At 47.7% G+C, this 15,876-nt stretch overlaps 1 protein-coding gene across 11 annotated transcripts in view; it reads right to left on the bottom strand.

Moving 5' to 3' along the window:
* Positions 1-14,897, bottom strand: part of GOSR2 (golgi SNAP receptor complex member 2) — a 68,121-nt gene extending 53,224 nt beyond the window's left edge. For 4 of the 11 annotated variants that reach the window (XR_006297934.1, XM_043584839.1, XM_043584847.1 and 1 more), the window contains exons 1-2: positions 6,555-6,660; positions 5,603-5,735 (exon numbers count right to left, since the gene is read on the bottom strand). Coding sequence is in view for 10 of the 11 variants with exons in the window: in XM_043584839.1 (XP_043440774.1) it covers positions 5,603-5,715 (113 nt within the window). In the remaining variant the exon portion in view is untranslated. Of the gene's footprint in view, positions 1-3,062; positions 3,204-5,602; positions 5,736-6,554; positions 6,664-8,410; positions 8,476-14,509; positions 14,592-14,769 lie in introns of those variants that run through there. The other 7 variants (XM_043584840.1, XM_043584841.1, XM_043584846.1 and 4 more) reach the window with 7 other exon arrangements.
* Positions 14,898-15,876: the final 979 nt, after the last annotated feature.

Below are 15,876 nucleotides of genomic sequence, written 5' to 3' on the forward strand. Positions count from 1 at the left end.
GATCAAGGTACTGGAGCAAAGCAAGGAGGAAAGAAAAGCCTTTTCCACAAATGTGCAGGAATGATGGACCCTGGTATATATATATATCGTGGACACATATACATACATGTCTCATATGTACCATACACATGTCTGTAAGAAGATCCTCAGTTCATATCATACACAAAAATTAATTTGAGATGGATCACAGAATTAAACATAAAGCTTCGAAAGGAAAACACAGCAGAATGAAACAACCCAGGTGTACATCCACCAGAGAATGGATAGACCACTTATAGTGTATCTGTACAATGGGATATACTACTTGGCAATAAAAAGGACCTAATTACCAACTTGGAACAGTATGAATGAGCCTGGAAAACATTCCTGAGAGGAAGAAGCTGCTCTTGGTAATACATTTATATGAAGTCCACTAACAGGCAAAGCTACTCTACAGTGAGATAAATCAGAACGGTGGTTGCCTGGAAGGCAGGCAGGCAGGCTGGCTGGGAAAGCATGAGGGATTGTCCGGGGGCAACGAGGATGGTCTACGTCTTGACAGCAGTGTGAGTCACAAAGGTATATGCATCTGTCCAAATTCAAGGACCCGCACGAATTAGATCCGGACGCCTACCGTATGTACGTTACACCTCAAGAGAAAATTTTAAAATGAGAATGTTTTACATATTTTTAAAAAAGGAAACCTCAGAAAACTTTTCCTCTGCTCCCTGACCCCAAAATCCTGGCTATCGGCCCGTTCACTGTGTGGAACACAGTGGGATTCTGCTGCGTCTAACGTGTGGGTCAATGTCCATGTTCGCGAGAGGGTCTGAAGCGGGTGACGTGGAATGACCGTCACCAACGCAATGACCCCTTGTATACGTGCCATCAAGACCAAAAGAGTATTTTACTCCTAAATCAACAGCCCACAGCACTCAGCCTGCCCTTCCTCTCTGCTTTCCAATTTTTGTTCTTAAGAACACTTGACTGCTCACGAAGTGGCAAGTATAAACAGATGCTGGGCAGACCCCAACTCGCTTCCACACACGTGGCCCATCAGGATGGACGGCATCTAACCTAATGCCCCACATTCAGTTTTTAAATGAACAACACATTAACGAGCAAGACAGAAGAGGCAGAAGTGAAAACAGCACGAGGCATCACGGACAGGCACTCGAACCCTGGGTTCAGCCCAGTGACGAACAAGCCTCCCCGGAAGAGATCTTTCAGGTCAAACTTTACCGTTGCCAGCGGAGGCCAGAGACATGTTTTTGCAACGACAGTGATGGTGAAATTTAGGCTCTTGCTAAAGATTCTGGTTAGCTCTGGGGCGCCTGGGTGGCTCAATCAGTTAAGCGTCCGCCTAGTGATCTCGGCTCAGGTCACGATCTCGCGGTTTGTGAGATCGAGCCCCACACCGGGCTCTGCGCTGACACCTCGGGGCCTGCTTGGGAGTCTGTCTCTCTCTGCTCCTCCCCTACTTGCACGCACACCCTAAGTAAATTATAAGTATACTCTAAAAAAAAAAAAAAAAAAGATTCTGCTTAGCTCTGAAGGCAGATTATTTCATCCCTGCATGTAATACAAGTACCCAGCTTCTAAAATCACCTGAAAATTAACATAAATTTCAAAAAATGTATTCCTTTCCAGCCACAAATTTCCCCCAGCCACGGCCCAGCAACTTCACTCCTTTTAATGGTTTAGGCAGGAGTGGGGTGGGAGGAGGATGGAGAGAATCAAGACCAAAAGGCGGGTAGGTAGCAGCAGGTGTACAGAGGAAACTGAATTAGAAACCTCACGTTCCGACCCCAACCGCCTCACTGGGCTGCCCTGCGCGTCCTCCTGGGGACAGCACAGGGGCAGATGCTGCTGAGACTCCGCAGTGATATCAGACTTTGATAGGAAGCGAACATTCGCTTTCGCAATAAGCTCTAACCCCCCACCGGGTCGACGTCAGTGCGACACGGGGAGGCTTGTCCTAAAAGGGTTTTACTGTTTTCCCGAGATATGGGCAATTTTCTAAAGAAAGGGCAGATTAATCATCACGTATCAGTTCAGATTACGGCAGGTGGGCGTTCAGAAAGAGGGGCACCCGCGAAGCTGTTGGAGACACACTTCCAGACCACCAGAAGCACCACGGCCGGCAGCAGGGCGTGAGGGTCACTTGCGGGCTGCCTGACCTTCTCCCTGGTGACGACGGCAGGGGCTGTGCAGCAATGTACTGAAGTCCCGCGGGGCTGACGGGCTCAACGCGGTCCAACAAAAACTAAGATAAATCTCACACTTCCGAGTGACTGTTTCTCACAGCTCAGTGGCTGGGAGTGCTGCGTTCACAGGGGACCACACCCTGATAATAGGCACAGCCCACACCCCATTATCCATTAGAGCTGATACAGGAAAAGGGCTGAGGCTGAAACATCATGACTGACATCAGAATCTGTGTAATGTTTCTGTAAACCACTCCCAGGGGGTTTGAGCCTCGGCCAGTGGGGCGGGGCTTCTAGGAATACCTGGGACTACGGAGAGGGCAGCTGCTACGGGCCAGCCCAGATGCTCTAGAAACCCTTCTGTGCCTGCGGCTAGTCAACCCAGGCAGCCCTCCGGCCCCGCCCACAGGGGCTCAGTTACAAGAGCACAAAAGGTCTCGGCTATCAGGTGGTCGGCAGGAGGGGCTCTCCAGGAAACCACGTGAGGGCGAGGGGCCACGTGTGGCCACGTGTGCCTTCTCAGGATCGTGCATTCTGTAATTTCGGCAGTTGTGGGATTTCTTGGTCTTACTGGTGCCTATCGTAGCAGCCACTTTCATGGTAAGTTCAGTAAACGGAAAAAGACCCAGATACCAAGTGATGCCAAATTATGGCTCGTTGCAAGCACAAGTAGCAGCTGCGGGCGAAGGGAAGATGGTCACTTGTGGACTCCTCATACTTCAGCTCCAAAAGAAAGGACCCCAGACTCAGGGCTCTGTCTCACCACCAAAATAACAAAACGCGAGGATACGTAACCAAGACGTCAACGCGGGTACCCAACTGGTGGATGAGGCCAGAACGAAGGGCCTCCTCCCTGTCCCCCAGAAAAGCCCCCACCTTCAAGGTCAGTCTCTGGGCCCTCAGTCCGTCCAGAATACTGTGCCCGCCTCCGATGAGGTCGTCCATGCCATGGTGAATTTTCTGGAGGGAGGAGTTGAAATGCAGCGAGCTATCCATTGGGATGGTCGTGTCAGAGTCCTGTGAAAGAGACGCAGGCACAGGATTAGCTCTGCCGCCTGGTCAGCTCCTGGGGTCCCAGCGGGTCTGACTGCTCCGCCTGTCGGCCAAGGCCAAGCCAGAGAGACAGCCAGATACACACGGCCTGTGAATTCCTGCCTCTCCACCATGACCACCACTTAAGAAGGAACATCAGTCCTGCAAGGTCTTGCTGGGCTTCTCCTGAAGGCTTTCTCTGACTACTCCCCTATTAACTTAGCTTGTTCCAAATGTTCCTTTCCTTGGCTTTCCCTTAACACAGTATTACAGGTTTGCTTTTGTTCTGCAGCTGTTTTATCTACAGCTGTCGCTGCACTTAGACGGAGTCTGACTAAGGACAAAGGAGACGAAGGCCTAATGGGTAGTCGGGATGGGACAATTCTCCTCAGCGGTCCAGAAAGGGCTGTAAAGAAATGAAGGAAGAAAAAAACTGACACCGATCAAGTACTTTCCACCCTGATGCCCATTACCCTAAGCTCACTTAATCCTTATCCTAACGTTATAACACAGTTACTGTACTATCCCCATTTTAGAGGTGAAGAAACTGAAGCTCAGAGAGGTCTAAGATCACGCAGAGCTGTTCAGTCCAGCGGGGCCTGCATCTCACTACTGAGTGCAGAGCCGGCCCTCTTAACCATCCTGTGGGAAGAAACACTGAGACTGGCCTCAGGGCTCTAAGTTTACACCCGAAGCGGACTGGATACAGAAGGCAGTCAGGACTGGCCATAGTTCCCTTCTTTCCCGCCTCCCGACAATCGCACATTCTTCTGCCATGCACGGTCATTCTCCCCTCTTTCAATCACCACGAAGAGGTTCAACCACCTCTTCCTTGCTGCATACGTTCAGAATCACTTTTCATGCACCTGCTCTCAGTGCCCCCTGCTAACACGGGAGCGTTTCGAGAAGCAGGCGGGGACCACAGCTTTTCACTTTTTCACAAGCTTTACTCTCAGCATCTTCAACAATGTTCTGCATACAGCTAATGCTCCGTGGGTCACAAGACTCCAGTGTTTGAATGAATCAAAGAGAGGCTTCTCTTCATGCGACAAGCGTTTATTGAGTGCCTTCTGTATACAAATCGTTCTTACCCTTCCGCCTGAAAGGGTAGACCTAATTGGGCATTATCACTCAGAAAAACATATCATAGTTCCAGCTCACAGAGTGACCGCCAAGAAGTTCATTTGGCAAAGTCAACTTTGATTAAGGGGCACTGTGTGCAGAGCACCGCACCGAGCTGATATGCAAACAAAAGAATTCTGAGCGACCATCCCTGACCTAAAAGAGGTTTGAGTACCCAATGCCACAGCGATCAAAAGCCCACACACCTTTTGGCGTGTTGTAGAGTTCATTACGCTTTTGAAAGGCAGCTATGAAAACTTGAAACTACCGAAAGGAAGGAAGGAAGGAAGGAAGGAAGGAAGGAAGGAAGGAAGACAGATAGCTGTGCCTACCACTATGCCTCCAACACGTCCTCATCACACTTCTGAATTGTTAATCAGTGTTACTTGACTGCTTACTCTAGAGAAGCAGAAACTACACAGGCACACTCTGAAACACTCAGGGAAATTTGCTGCAAGTGTGGACACAGCAGAGAGACTTAAGCATCTGTGAAACGTGGGCTGATTTGAATTCTGATGGCAGGCTTAGAGAGCTAAGACCTCTTTAGAAAATGAACCTCTCTGTTAAAACAAAACAACCCAAAACCCACCTCACTTGGTGGAAATACATTATAAGGGACCTGAAAAAGGCCAGTGTGTCCTCCAGCCATCAACAGCCATGTGCAGGAATGGATCCTATTAAGACCGAGGGGCAGGGGCAAGGGTCTCCCAAAAACCAAACATGCAAACCAACCAGGCCACTTTCGAACAGGCTCAAGTCAAGCAATCCATCCAAAACAAAAGACCTGTTAACGAATTCCTCCAAATTGCTGCTCAGATTTGGGGCAAAACCATTTTAAGGCATCTGACACGGGAACCACACACATACACAGCACGATGGCGAGTGCCTGCAGGCAGCTTTGAAATGCTGCCCCTCATGACAAATGGTTTCAGTTCTCATCATCTGTCTCTATCTGATCAGAAACCGTTTCCACCAGGTGAACTTCCACCTCTCAGTCAACCCCAGGTCATTTTCACCCCTGCCCACTCCTTCAATTTAACTGCTTCCACTTCGGGTTTTTGTGTTAGAGAAGGAGGTTCCCTGTCTAGGTCTAGTGTCTGTGGCAAGGCACAAAGCCCACTGTTACTTCCAGTCGATCGGCTTCGGACACCCCCTACAAAGATGAAGCTCCAGGACCCGAGTTTCAGTGGCGACGAGCTGCCGAGTGCCTGTAGACACTGCCCCCCACCCCCTCCCGCCCCCCAACCAGGAGCCTGGCTTACGTTAGTGGTGAAGGTTCGAGACAGAAGTTCCTCTCGCTGTCTCTCCTGCTGCTCCCTTGCGTATCGCCGATGCTGGAAGTTTCTGAGAGCAGTCTGCAGGTGCTGGACATCATACTTTAACTGGTCAACACGACTGGAATTGATGGAGACAGAGATTACATTCCAGAAACCCAGGGCCGCACATTTTGAGCAGCCAGCCTTCGTATTCAAGAAAGATGCTTCCTTACTTCTCCCTACACCACTGCATGCTGTCCCCACCAAAATGATCTGATTTTGATCACTGATGTTGAAAATAAAGAAGCGGCTTGTGGTTCAAGTACGGTTGTAGCACAAGAGATCCCAACAGCTTTACTTAAGCATCTGCTGGTCTCTGATTCTGGATGCATGACAGGGAACAGGTGACAGGAAGCAGGCTCAAGGACCTCTCCCTGACCTGCCATGGATTATATCGCTTTTCAAGAAGGAGCCCAAGGGCACCTTTCGAGTAAAGCAACAACAAAGTTTCATAAGAACTTTTGGGAGCAGGGGCTGGGCTGGAGGTGGTGAGGGTTTTCATTTGAATTTCATGGCAGAGTATCAAATGTTAGATCAGTATTTCATTATAAATCGGCTGATTGAAGTGATTAAGGGCAAGATTTCATCTCAATCCAAGAATGCAGCAGGAACCAGAGGGCAGTGCACACCTCCCTGGCTGCTGGAGGCTTCAAGTAAGGCCACGGGTCTGGCCAGAAAACGGTATTGGAGGCAAAATTTCAAAATGACCCAATGTAAGGAGACATAGGCTTCTGAGCCCCTAGCCTCACAGGCTTTTTATTTTGAGGAAATATCACTGAAACGAAACCGTGCCCTTTAGGGGGACTTCATCTTCACAGAGTCTCAGTTTTTCAATGTGTAAATGGATTTTCAGAATATCTGACAGCCTCCCCTGGACAAGAGGCGTCACAACACTCACAGTTTGGCATTCTGTCTTTTGTTCGGGGGCTCCTTGCTGGACAGAATCTCCAGACGTTCTAGATGGCTGAATATCTGGTCAATGCTTGCTTGGATTTCGTTTTCTACTACTGCACAAAAGAGAAAAAAGAGTAATTGCTGGAAAAGAGACAGTGAGCTTAAATTAGAATGATACAATAAACATGTCTTTTTCCATATCCAATAAATTCAAAGAAACCCATTCGAAAAGGAGAAAAACGCATATCGTACTGAATAATGGAAAAAAATTCAAGTGATACTGATTCTGTAAATGTTGTTCTAAACACACACACGCATATATACATGTAGCTGTTAATGTCACAGCAATGCCAATTGTTTAAAAGGCTACAGATAAATCCGCACAAATAAATTTCCTGCCTTTAGAAAATAAAATGAATATTTGGGTTGTCCAAATAAAATATTTTAAGCAAAATGCAGTATCTTCTGAAACAGAATGAGGTCTCTTTTCCTTTGAGATTATTCTCAGATACGAGTTATAAATATCTAGTAAGAAGGCTGCCAATTGAATTCCCTACAGTAATGAGGTTAAAAGAAAAAAAAGCACAAAGGGGAAGATTAGTGTGTGAAACACAGAGAAGAGCTCCCTTGAGGCTTTCCATAAGGACGGGCAGGCTGATGCTGGAATCCCCAAAATAGACTGAATATCACTAGGAAAGGCCCAGGAAAGAATCCACAGAGGTAAAGATATGATAAATACAGTCATTTTCCTTATCCCTCTTGATAAACAGTCAACATGACCTCTTTTCCATTTCTAATCATGTGACAGTGAGACTGCTGGGAAGGCAAACAAAGCAGATGGATAGGAACTAAACCGTGTACCAAAAGGGCACCCAGGGGGGCGTCTGGGTGGCTCAGTCGGTTAAGCATCCCACTGTGCCCGACTGCTGATTTCAGCACAGGTTGCGGTCTCACGGTTCGTGGGATCGAGCCCCACACCAGGGTCTCTGACCGCTCAGAGCCTGTTTGGGATTCTCTCTCTCCCTCTCTCTCTGCCCCTCCCCTGCTTGTGTGCTCTCTCTCTCAAATAAATAAATAAACAAACAAACAAACATTAACAAAAAAAAAAAAGGTACCCAGATTGCTTCTTGCCCAATAAAGACACGACAGTAAAGAAGCAATGTGACCCTCCTAGGCCAACCTGCAGCAGCTAACATATGCACTCTAGATTAGAACAGGGTGGGGCACAGAACCCAGAAAAGAGATGCTTTTGACGCTCCAAAAAGGAGGCATGAGCAAACAGAAAAGGGCATAGCGACAGCCAAGCGGGGAGGTGAACGGGTGGCTTCAGCAACGTGTGGGTAACCAGTGGCATCTGTTGTGGCCAGCTCAGAGAAAGGACCTTTTCTGGCCAACAGAAAACTGTAAAACAAAAAGCAGCACTCTTCTCAAATGAAACCACAGTGTGGGAACTACACTAATTAATATTGCTCTTCGTTTCTGAATAATCCTCCTAAAAAGCCACAGTTCTCAGCTCAGAAGAAATGACCAATTCCAGTTAAACATCTCTGAATTTGTACGGAGTACATTCCTCCCAGGGCTCGGTAATTAGATTAAGACAGAGGAGAGGAGGTCCATTCCCATAGGGCCCTGTCAGGGTGAGTTGAGGGGTAATGGGGGATAAGGCCTGTGGGATTCCACGGGGCGCAATGAGAGAAGTCAGAGGCTTTGCCAGAGGGTTTTTCTGTCCACCCCTAACAACAGAACTCCTTCGGCATGGAATCATTAAGCCCCTGAGGCAGCAAGGCGGTCAGGAAACCCAGCCCATTAGCATCGTGTCATCAGGAGAAAGGACTCTGCTCTCCATAGTTAATTACTCACGGTGCAGAGACTGCTTGTCCGCGGTCTCCAGGCGTCCCATGTGAGACTGGATCTCGTGGACCTGCCTATCAAACGAAGAGAGAGGAAATGAGTGAGACAGGAGTCATCGACAGTGCTTCGGTCAGGAAAGACAAATTTTCTGATGCCAACGTGTAACTGATTTAAATCGACAGCATCACTGAACTGTAAACTTTGTTAAGCGGCACTTTAGGCCACATGTTTTGGCCTGGTTTCTAATATTTTACCATGAATATTAATAAGAACACTAACAGGCGGCGCTTACTAAGTGCCTGCCACATCGGAGACATTCTGCAAAGTCAATAACCCTATGCGGAAAGGACCATTATCATCTTCGTTTTATAAATAAGACAACCGAAGCCCAGAAAGGTTATGTAACTTGTTCAAGGTCACACAGCAAGTGATAAACCTCAATCCGGACCCAGCCAATCCCACTCTCTGTTCTTTGACCCGATGTGCTGAGCGCTGGTCTGTACTAGGGAGAGTCAAAGGGCAAGAAAGATATAATCCTTGTCCTTGAGAAACAATGTAATTAGGAATGACAGGCCAGAGAGACATGACAAGTCCCAAGAAGATTTAGGGCAACATCACTACATGTGAGTGTAAACAAAAAGGAAGCCGAGGGGCTACGCGCAGTGGTGTGGTGCCAAGGAAACGTAAGAAAATAAGAGTGAAAGCTGGCGGAACCCGGTGGCGTCAAGTGAGTTCTAAAGAGCACTCTGAAGACGGAAGCTTGACCTGATGAGGGAAGAGATGAAGAAAAGGATCGGCAAAAAGGCACGTGGACTACAAGCAGGTGGGCCTGCCCGGAAGCGAGTAGGGGTCGGAGGGGAGAAGGGATGAGGCGCTCAGTGCGAGAAAACTATCAGAGGAAGGTCCTGAAAGACGGGGATGTCCCGTCCGGTGAAGGCCTTTCCCTGGCAATCCCAGGCGAGTGCCACCTCATTGGGAAATGCGACACCGTACCCTGGCTCCCCAGCGTGGTCTCAGATGGCGGGCCCTAGCGTGCTCTCCGGAGGCTCCTCGGGGCTTGACCAAGGTCACCCCCAGGGCCCTTCCTAGCAGTCGCCTGCGATCAGTTCTGGAACACTGCCTATGCTACCCCAACAACGGGCTCCTGGTGCTTCCGGTCTCTCACATCAGAGCCACAGGAAAGCAGTCTGCTGAGCAACTATATCACCTCCAACCTTGAGGGAAAGGTCAGCAACCAGCCTCCACCATGGGCACCACAATCTGTGAACCCAAATTTACCAATGCAAGCCAGAAGCCCAAACTGGGTTTCAACTCTGTCTTGTCTTTTCCAGGGCTTTCCTGCGGACTCTAAACATGACCCACGGCACCAGAAGCAAGGCCAGCGCTCTACTGAGTCTGAGCGCACCTGGGTAAGACCCACGGCCCCGTAAGGAAACTAGAAATCACCACTAGAGATGGAGGGACCAGACTGCTCCTCCGGTAAGATAGGTCCTGATAGTGTAGAGCACGTGGAGGTACGGAGGTAGATGGAGGAACACAGCTTGAGTTAACCAACATCTGGGTCAGGGTAACCACAGAGACAGCAAGAGGACTGCACGGCGACGCCGATGGGAAGACAATTAGGATTTTCCCGAAGGCCTGCACGCAGGCCGTGAGGTAAGTTGTCAATGGCAGCTTCATAGAGCAAATGTGAAAAATTAGCAGTATTGACAGGAACGGGAACAGAAGAAAAAAAGGGAGGGGGGCAGGGGGCAAAGAGTATCCAAGACAACTCTGAATCAAGTATGAGAGGGATGACCTGGTCCACCTGCTATGAGGACTTATGACAAAGCCAGAATAACAACACAAAACCAAACAAAACAACATCATTGCAGTGCGGAGACAGACAAACCCTAACCCTGACCCAGGAGCAAAGAATAGAGTCCAGACACAAAAAGAAACGGAAGATGGTTTAAAGCCCAAATGTAAAAGGCAAGGCTTTAAAATTTTCTGGAGAAAATACAGGAATGAATACTATGACTTCAGGTTGAAGAAGAATTTCCTAAACAAGGCAAAAAACAATACTGTCCCCCAAACCACACACACCACAAGACTCGTCAATTTGACTACATTAAAACAAAAAACCTGTCTACACCAAAGACGCTCTAAAAACATAAAATAAAAAGACAGGCAGAGACTGGAAGATACCCGCGGCAGATAAGAAAGGACTAATGTCTAGAGTATATTAAAAAATGCTGCAAATCAACAGGAAAAGTCAAAGCACTTTTGTAAAATGGGCAAAGAGCAAATGACAGAAAAGAAAACCCAAACATATCTATATCTATATCCATATCTACATCTGTATCTATATCTATTATTCCACTTGACTAGTAATCAGAAGAATGCAAAGTCAAAGTAATGAGATAGTACATTTCCCCCACGGATCGACAAATACTTTAAACTTTAAGGACGAGGGCTTCATGGCAGGCTAAATAATGGTACCCAAGGGATGCTAGCAAAGATTTCCAGCATTCTACCACAGGACTGCCTTCAGCTCTACGTTTTGTTCAAGATTTTTAACAAACCAACTTACGTTGATGACATTTGCACATCACTCTGTGCTATAATGAGCCTAGGTTAGGATGTTGTACCACAAAACAAATAGTAATATTTTCATTTAGGCTAAAATAGTAAGATGAAATTTGTCAGGGATGAAAAGCATTCCCACTTAAGACTTTTTTAAAAAGTCCCCAATGTACAATATCAAGCGGCATTCCATCCTGGGAGCTGTCTGTTAAAGGCCCCTATTAAAGACTTCCCCTGACGGAAGATGGATGAAGAGGATGACCGGGAAAGAGTCTAGAAGTCAAGTCATGAAGAGGAATGGTCAAAAGAGCTAGTGATAATAAGCCTCTGAGAAAAGAAAAGAAAAGAAAAGAAAAGAAAAGAAAAGAAAAGAAAAGAGAAAAAAGAAAAAAGAAAAAAGAAAAAAAAAACTCCATTAAAATGGGGCAGCTGGTGCTTTTCAAATACGTAGAGCTGACATAGGCAGAGGAATGGGCTCATTCTCCACTGCGGCTCCTGAAGGGAGAGCCAGAACCAAGAGCCCCATTCAAGAGGGTAGCTTTCAGCTCAACATGCCCCTCCCCACAAAAACCCCAGAATAATTATGAACTCTCTCTCTTCAAGCAAAGGAAGAAGGGGGGCGCCTGGGTGGCTCAGTCAGTTGAGCGTCGACTCTTGGTAGGCTCAGGTCATGATCTCATGGTTCATGGGTTCGAGCCCCGTGTCGGGCGGGCTCTGCGCTGACAGCTGGGAGCCTGCTTGGGGTTCTCCCTCTCTCTGTACACCGCCCCCCAACTCGTGTTCTTTCTCTCTCTAAACTTAAAAAAAAAGAAAAAAAGGAAGAAGAAAAAGAGCTCCTGCATGTTTAAACACAGGGTACATGAACTACTTCGGGTTTTATAAAGGGTCTTCCTGACTACAGGGAGTTGGAATGGAAGATTTTGCCAGTCCCTTCCAATTTTTAAAGTCTATGAGGACAGGGTGAGAGATGATGGCAACACTCACCCTATAAACACCCTTCAGGTGGCTTATACCGTTTTCTAAGTCAAAATGGACAAACTTTAAAGTTGCAGGGAAACAATACTGACTTCTCCCACCTAAGCTCCGAATGCTTTGAATGAACTAGAAGAGATACGGCCAAGAAAATGATTCCAATCTCTACATTTCATGCCAGGGAGGAAATCAAATGCAAAACAACAAAGCAAGTAAGCATGGCATAGGGGGGACTACCATGTGGCAAGCCTGTTTTAAACCGAACTGGGAATTCAGACAACACACTTGAAGCCAATAAGGAACAGGTGATGCACAGGCAGGACTTGGGGCGGGCGGGCGGGGGGAGGTGGACACTAGAAACCAGAAGTCTTAGCCCTGTCCAACATGGGGTCCGTGGTGGGCTTAGGTAATAACATCACCAAGCAGAGAGACCTAATAGTAAGAAAACAAGGTCACTGTTGCTGACTGAAAACAAACAAACAAACAAACAAACAAACAAATAAATCCAGTCTGTAGAAATGAAATTGCTTTTTAAAAGTCCATGGAACTACTCTCATCCTTTCATATACACCTATTTTGTATCCATGCTGCCTCTGACCGCTACGAGCAGGGAACAGTTTTAGAGTTAAAAGATACTGGCTGCAAGTTCTGGTCCCACTATGGACTGGCTGAGGAACCAGGAACAAGCCATTTAACTCCTTGGTGCCTCAGTCTCCGACAAAACAGGGTACACACATGAATAAATAATCACAATTATTTAAAGGCTCATAGATCCAAATGCGATATGAAATTGCCGTGTAACCTTTACGGCATCATACAAACATTTGTGGTTGTTTTTGCTTTACTTAAAAGTAGTGGGAACCATCTGGTCATTTTCACCTCACCCACCTTGCCGCTTCTACATTTAGCCTCTCACCAGAAGGCAAAATCAAAAAAAGGAAAAACTGGTCTTCAGATAAGGTAACAGTTTTCACACCCAGCTGCTCACCAAAATCACTTGGAGAGCTTGTTAAAAATAGAGCTTCTTGTGCTCCAGACCTACTGAATCGGAAGCTCTAGGGATAGAGGGACCTAGGTGGCTTAGTCGGCTAAGTGTCCGGCTTTAGCTCAGGTCATGATCCCACGATTCGTGGGTTCGAGCCCCGCTTTGGGCTCTGTGCTGACAGCTTGGAGCCTAGAGCCTGCTTCGGACTCTGTAGCTCCCTCTCTCTCTCTCCCCCTACCCCACTCACACTCTAATTCTCAAAAATAAATATTTTTTTAAAAAATTAAAACCGAAAAGAATCTCCAGAGATAATAAGGTCCAGGGCACTGAGTGATCCTAGACTATACAGGGGACAAATATAGACACCTCTACAACCACTTGAATATCAAAAATAGAAGCCTGGCCACTTATTCATCTATAAAGTTCATCCTAATACAGTATTACTTAAGCATAAAATGTTTATTCTGATTTTCACCTCCCTTCCCTCCCCCACTCATTGCTCAGGCAGTTAAGAAGGACTTTTCAAGATACAGAACTTTCAAGTACTGATTTCATTCCAATGTACTGTCAGGGACATGGCCAGAGATAACCACAAAGTGGGTTCAAAGTTCCAGTAAAATTAAGATGCTCAGTTACTGTTGTGTCAATTCAGCCTCAATCATTAATTTCTGCAACTGCAAAAGTTAATTGCTGACGCTCGCAGGATTGTGTGTTTCCTTTTAAGACACTCAATCACCAGTATCATGAAGCTGAAAGGAGCCTCAAAGTTTATGAGCTCCAAACTAACATTTTATAGATCAGAAAAAGAAGTCTAGAACCAGAACTCCCAGGACTGGTTCAATACTTCAGGGGAAAGACACACTAAAAGATCTGTCCTTTCTTAGTAACACAAAAATAATTCTATTTCATTCCTTTTCCAATGGACTCACAGGTCTGATTATTTAAGTTCCATCATATATATAGATAGAAAAATTTTTTTTCTAAAGTAGTCTCCACGCCCAGCTTGAAGCTTAACGCAGGGCTTGAACTCACCACCCAGAGATCAAGTCGTGAGCTGAGATCAAGAGTCAGATGTCCAACCGACTGAGCCACACAGGCGACCCGTCCCTTATAATTTTTATATAAGAATAGGGCTCCCAGGGTAAGAGCAAATTCTGTCGTTTTAAAACTGTTACAAAGTAGGTTTTATATTTGCACTCAAACCAAACACTTCATCATGGTCTCTAGTATAAACCAAATCAAAAGAAAAGGGAAAAAAGTGTAGCAGCAACAACAGATTAGTGTCAATCAAGAGTTGGGGCCGACGTCATTTAGGAGCTGTGAGTTACAATGAAACTTTTATTCTGACGACCTTAGCTCAATGATGGATCTTTCTAAACTAAAGAAGATCCCGTTTGTATTGTTCATTTACACTCCATCCAATCCTGCCACACCTTAGATTTTTTTCGGACGTCCCTGGGCTCTCCAAGTGAATAGTAAACGAGGTGTAGGGGCCCTGACTCCCACCATCTCTACCAACCTAGAGCAGTGAGTTGGCAGGTGCTGGACAAACAATTTATAATCTGTAAGTGTGACTTTCCCTTCACCTAGTCTACTTAGCAGGTAGTCGCGGCCTCGAAGATCCCATGAGCCGTCCGGCCCAACGTCCCCACGCCCATCAGGCCGGACCCTCCATCCGCCGCCGACTTGGGCATCCCGCCAGAGACAGAACTTCCGAGCCGCCCCCGGCAGCGCCCCGGCGGAAGGACTCGGCCTCCACACTGGCGGGCGCCCGAGGCCCCAGCCAGGGGAGCCGGCCTCGCCCAGCCTGGCTGCGCCCCCGCCCGTGCCCCGACGCGGCCCTCACTTGTGCGTTTGCTGGTACAGCGGCTCCATGTCGCCGGCCCCGCCGGGTCCGGCCCTTGCTTCCTTGGAACACGTCCTCACGGCCCCCCTTCCGGCTTCCGGCTACCGGCTTCCGGTCGCAGGACCCGCCCCCTCCTGCCCGCCAGGGCTGCCCCGGCGCGCGCCCTGCCGGTGGTGATGGAGACAGAAGAGGAGGGCGACGGGAGAAGAGGCCCGGACAAAAAGGCTAAGGGTAGTCAGAGGCACTGCCGCAGATCAGGGACGAGGAAACATAGTTGTGGGGGGGGGGGGGGCGGGCTTCGGCATCGAGTCAGGCGTTGACAAGGGCAGTCGGAGAAGTAGGGACGTGAGGTCCTCAGAGCAAAGCTGCAGGAGAGCTGGTGGACACCTGCCATTCCCCAGCGGAGGCAGGCTGGGGGGCTGTTCTCGCTCTGCTTCCCAGTAAACTGCTCAGTTGTGGGTCTGGAGCTTGCGCTCCGCTGGGCTCTTGTGCGCAAGCATCTCCTATGTCAAATATGTCCGGTTACTACCCCCCCCCCCCATTTATCCTTCCAATAAACTCCCAATGAATGAGTGGTAACCGTGTCTTGTGTGCTGTGGGGAAACCGGGTTCCTCTCGCCCTCAAGAGAGGTCGCGGTCTAGGAAAGGAAGTGAGATAAGGGTACAAATAAACAGCTGCAAGGGAGAAAGTCCAAAGAGACAGCCGAGCTAGGGTCAGCCCCGTCGGAGATTCAGGAAAGACTTAATGTAGGAAGTGGCATTTGAGTTAAGACTTGAAGGATTTGGACGCTTCGGTCTCTCCACGTGGACCTAACCCATGTCCACCCTCCAGGCTTATCTGCAGTTCCTCCCAAGGGAGGAGATGTTCCTCTTCCTTTGACAAGTTGATGCTTTTATTTTCCTGTATCCTGGAGCCCACCCAGTCCTGTGTCCTAAGAGACCGTCCACCCATGTACATTCTTTCCCTAACATTTTCCCACTTATTCTAATATTTATTGATGAGCACCTGCTATTACCAGGCACGGATATTGGAGGAGGAATACAAGTAATATAACCCTCAAATCTCTCATCTCTCATAGCCTGTTGAGAGGGTTAGTCACGCCCTCA

This window comes from Prionailurus bengalensis, chromosome E1 (genome assembly GCF_016509475.1).
Source record: "Prionailurus bengalensis isolate Pbe53 chromosome E1, Fcat_Pben_1.1_paternal_pri, whole genome shotgun sequence".
Taxonomy (NCBI): domain Eukaryota; kingdom Metazoa; phylum Chordata; class Mammalia; order Carnivora; family Felidae; genus Prionailurus; species Prionailurus bengalensis.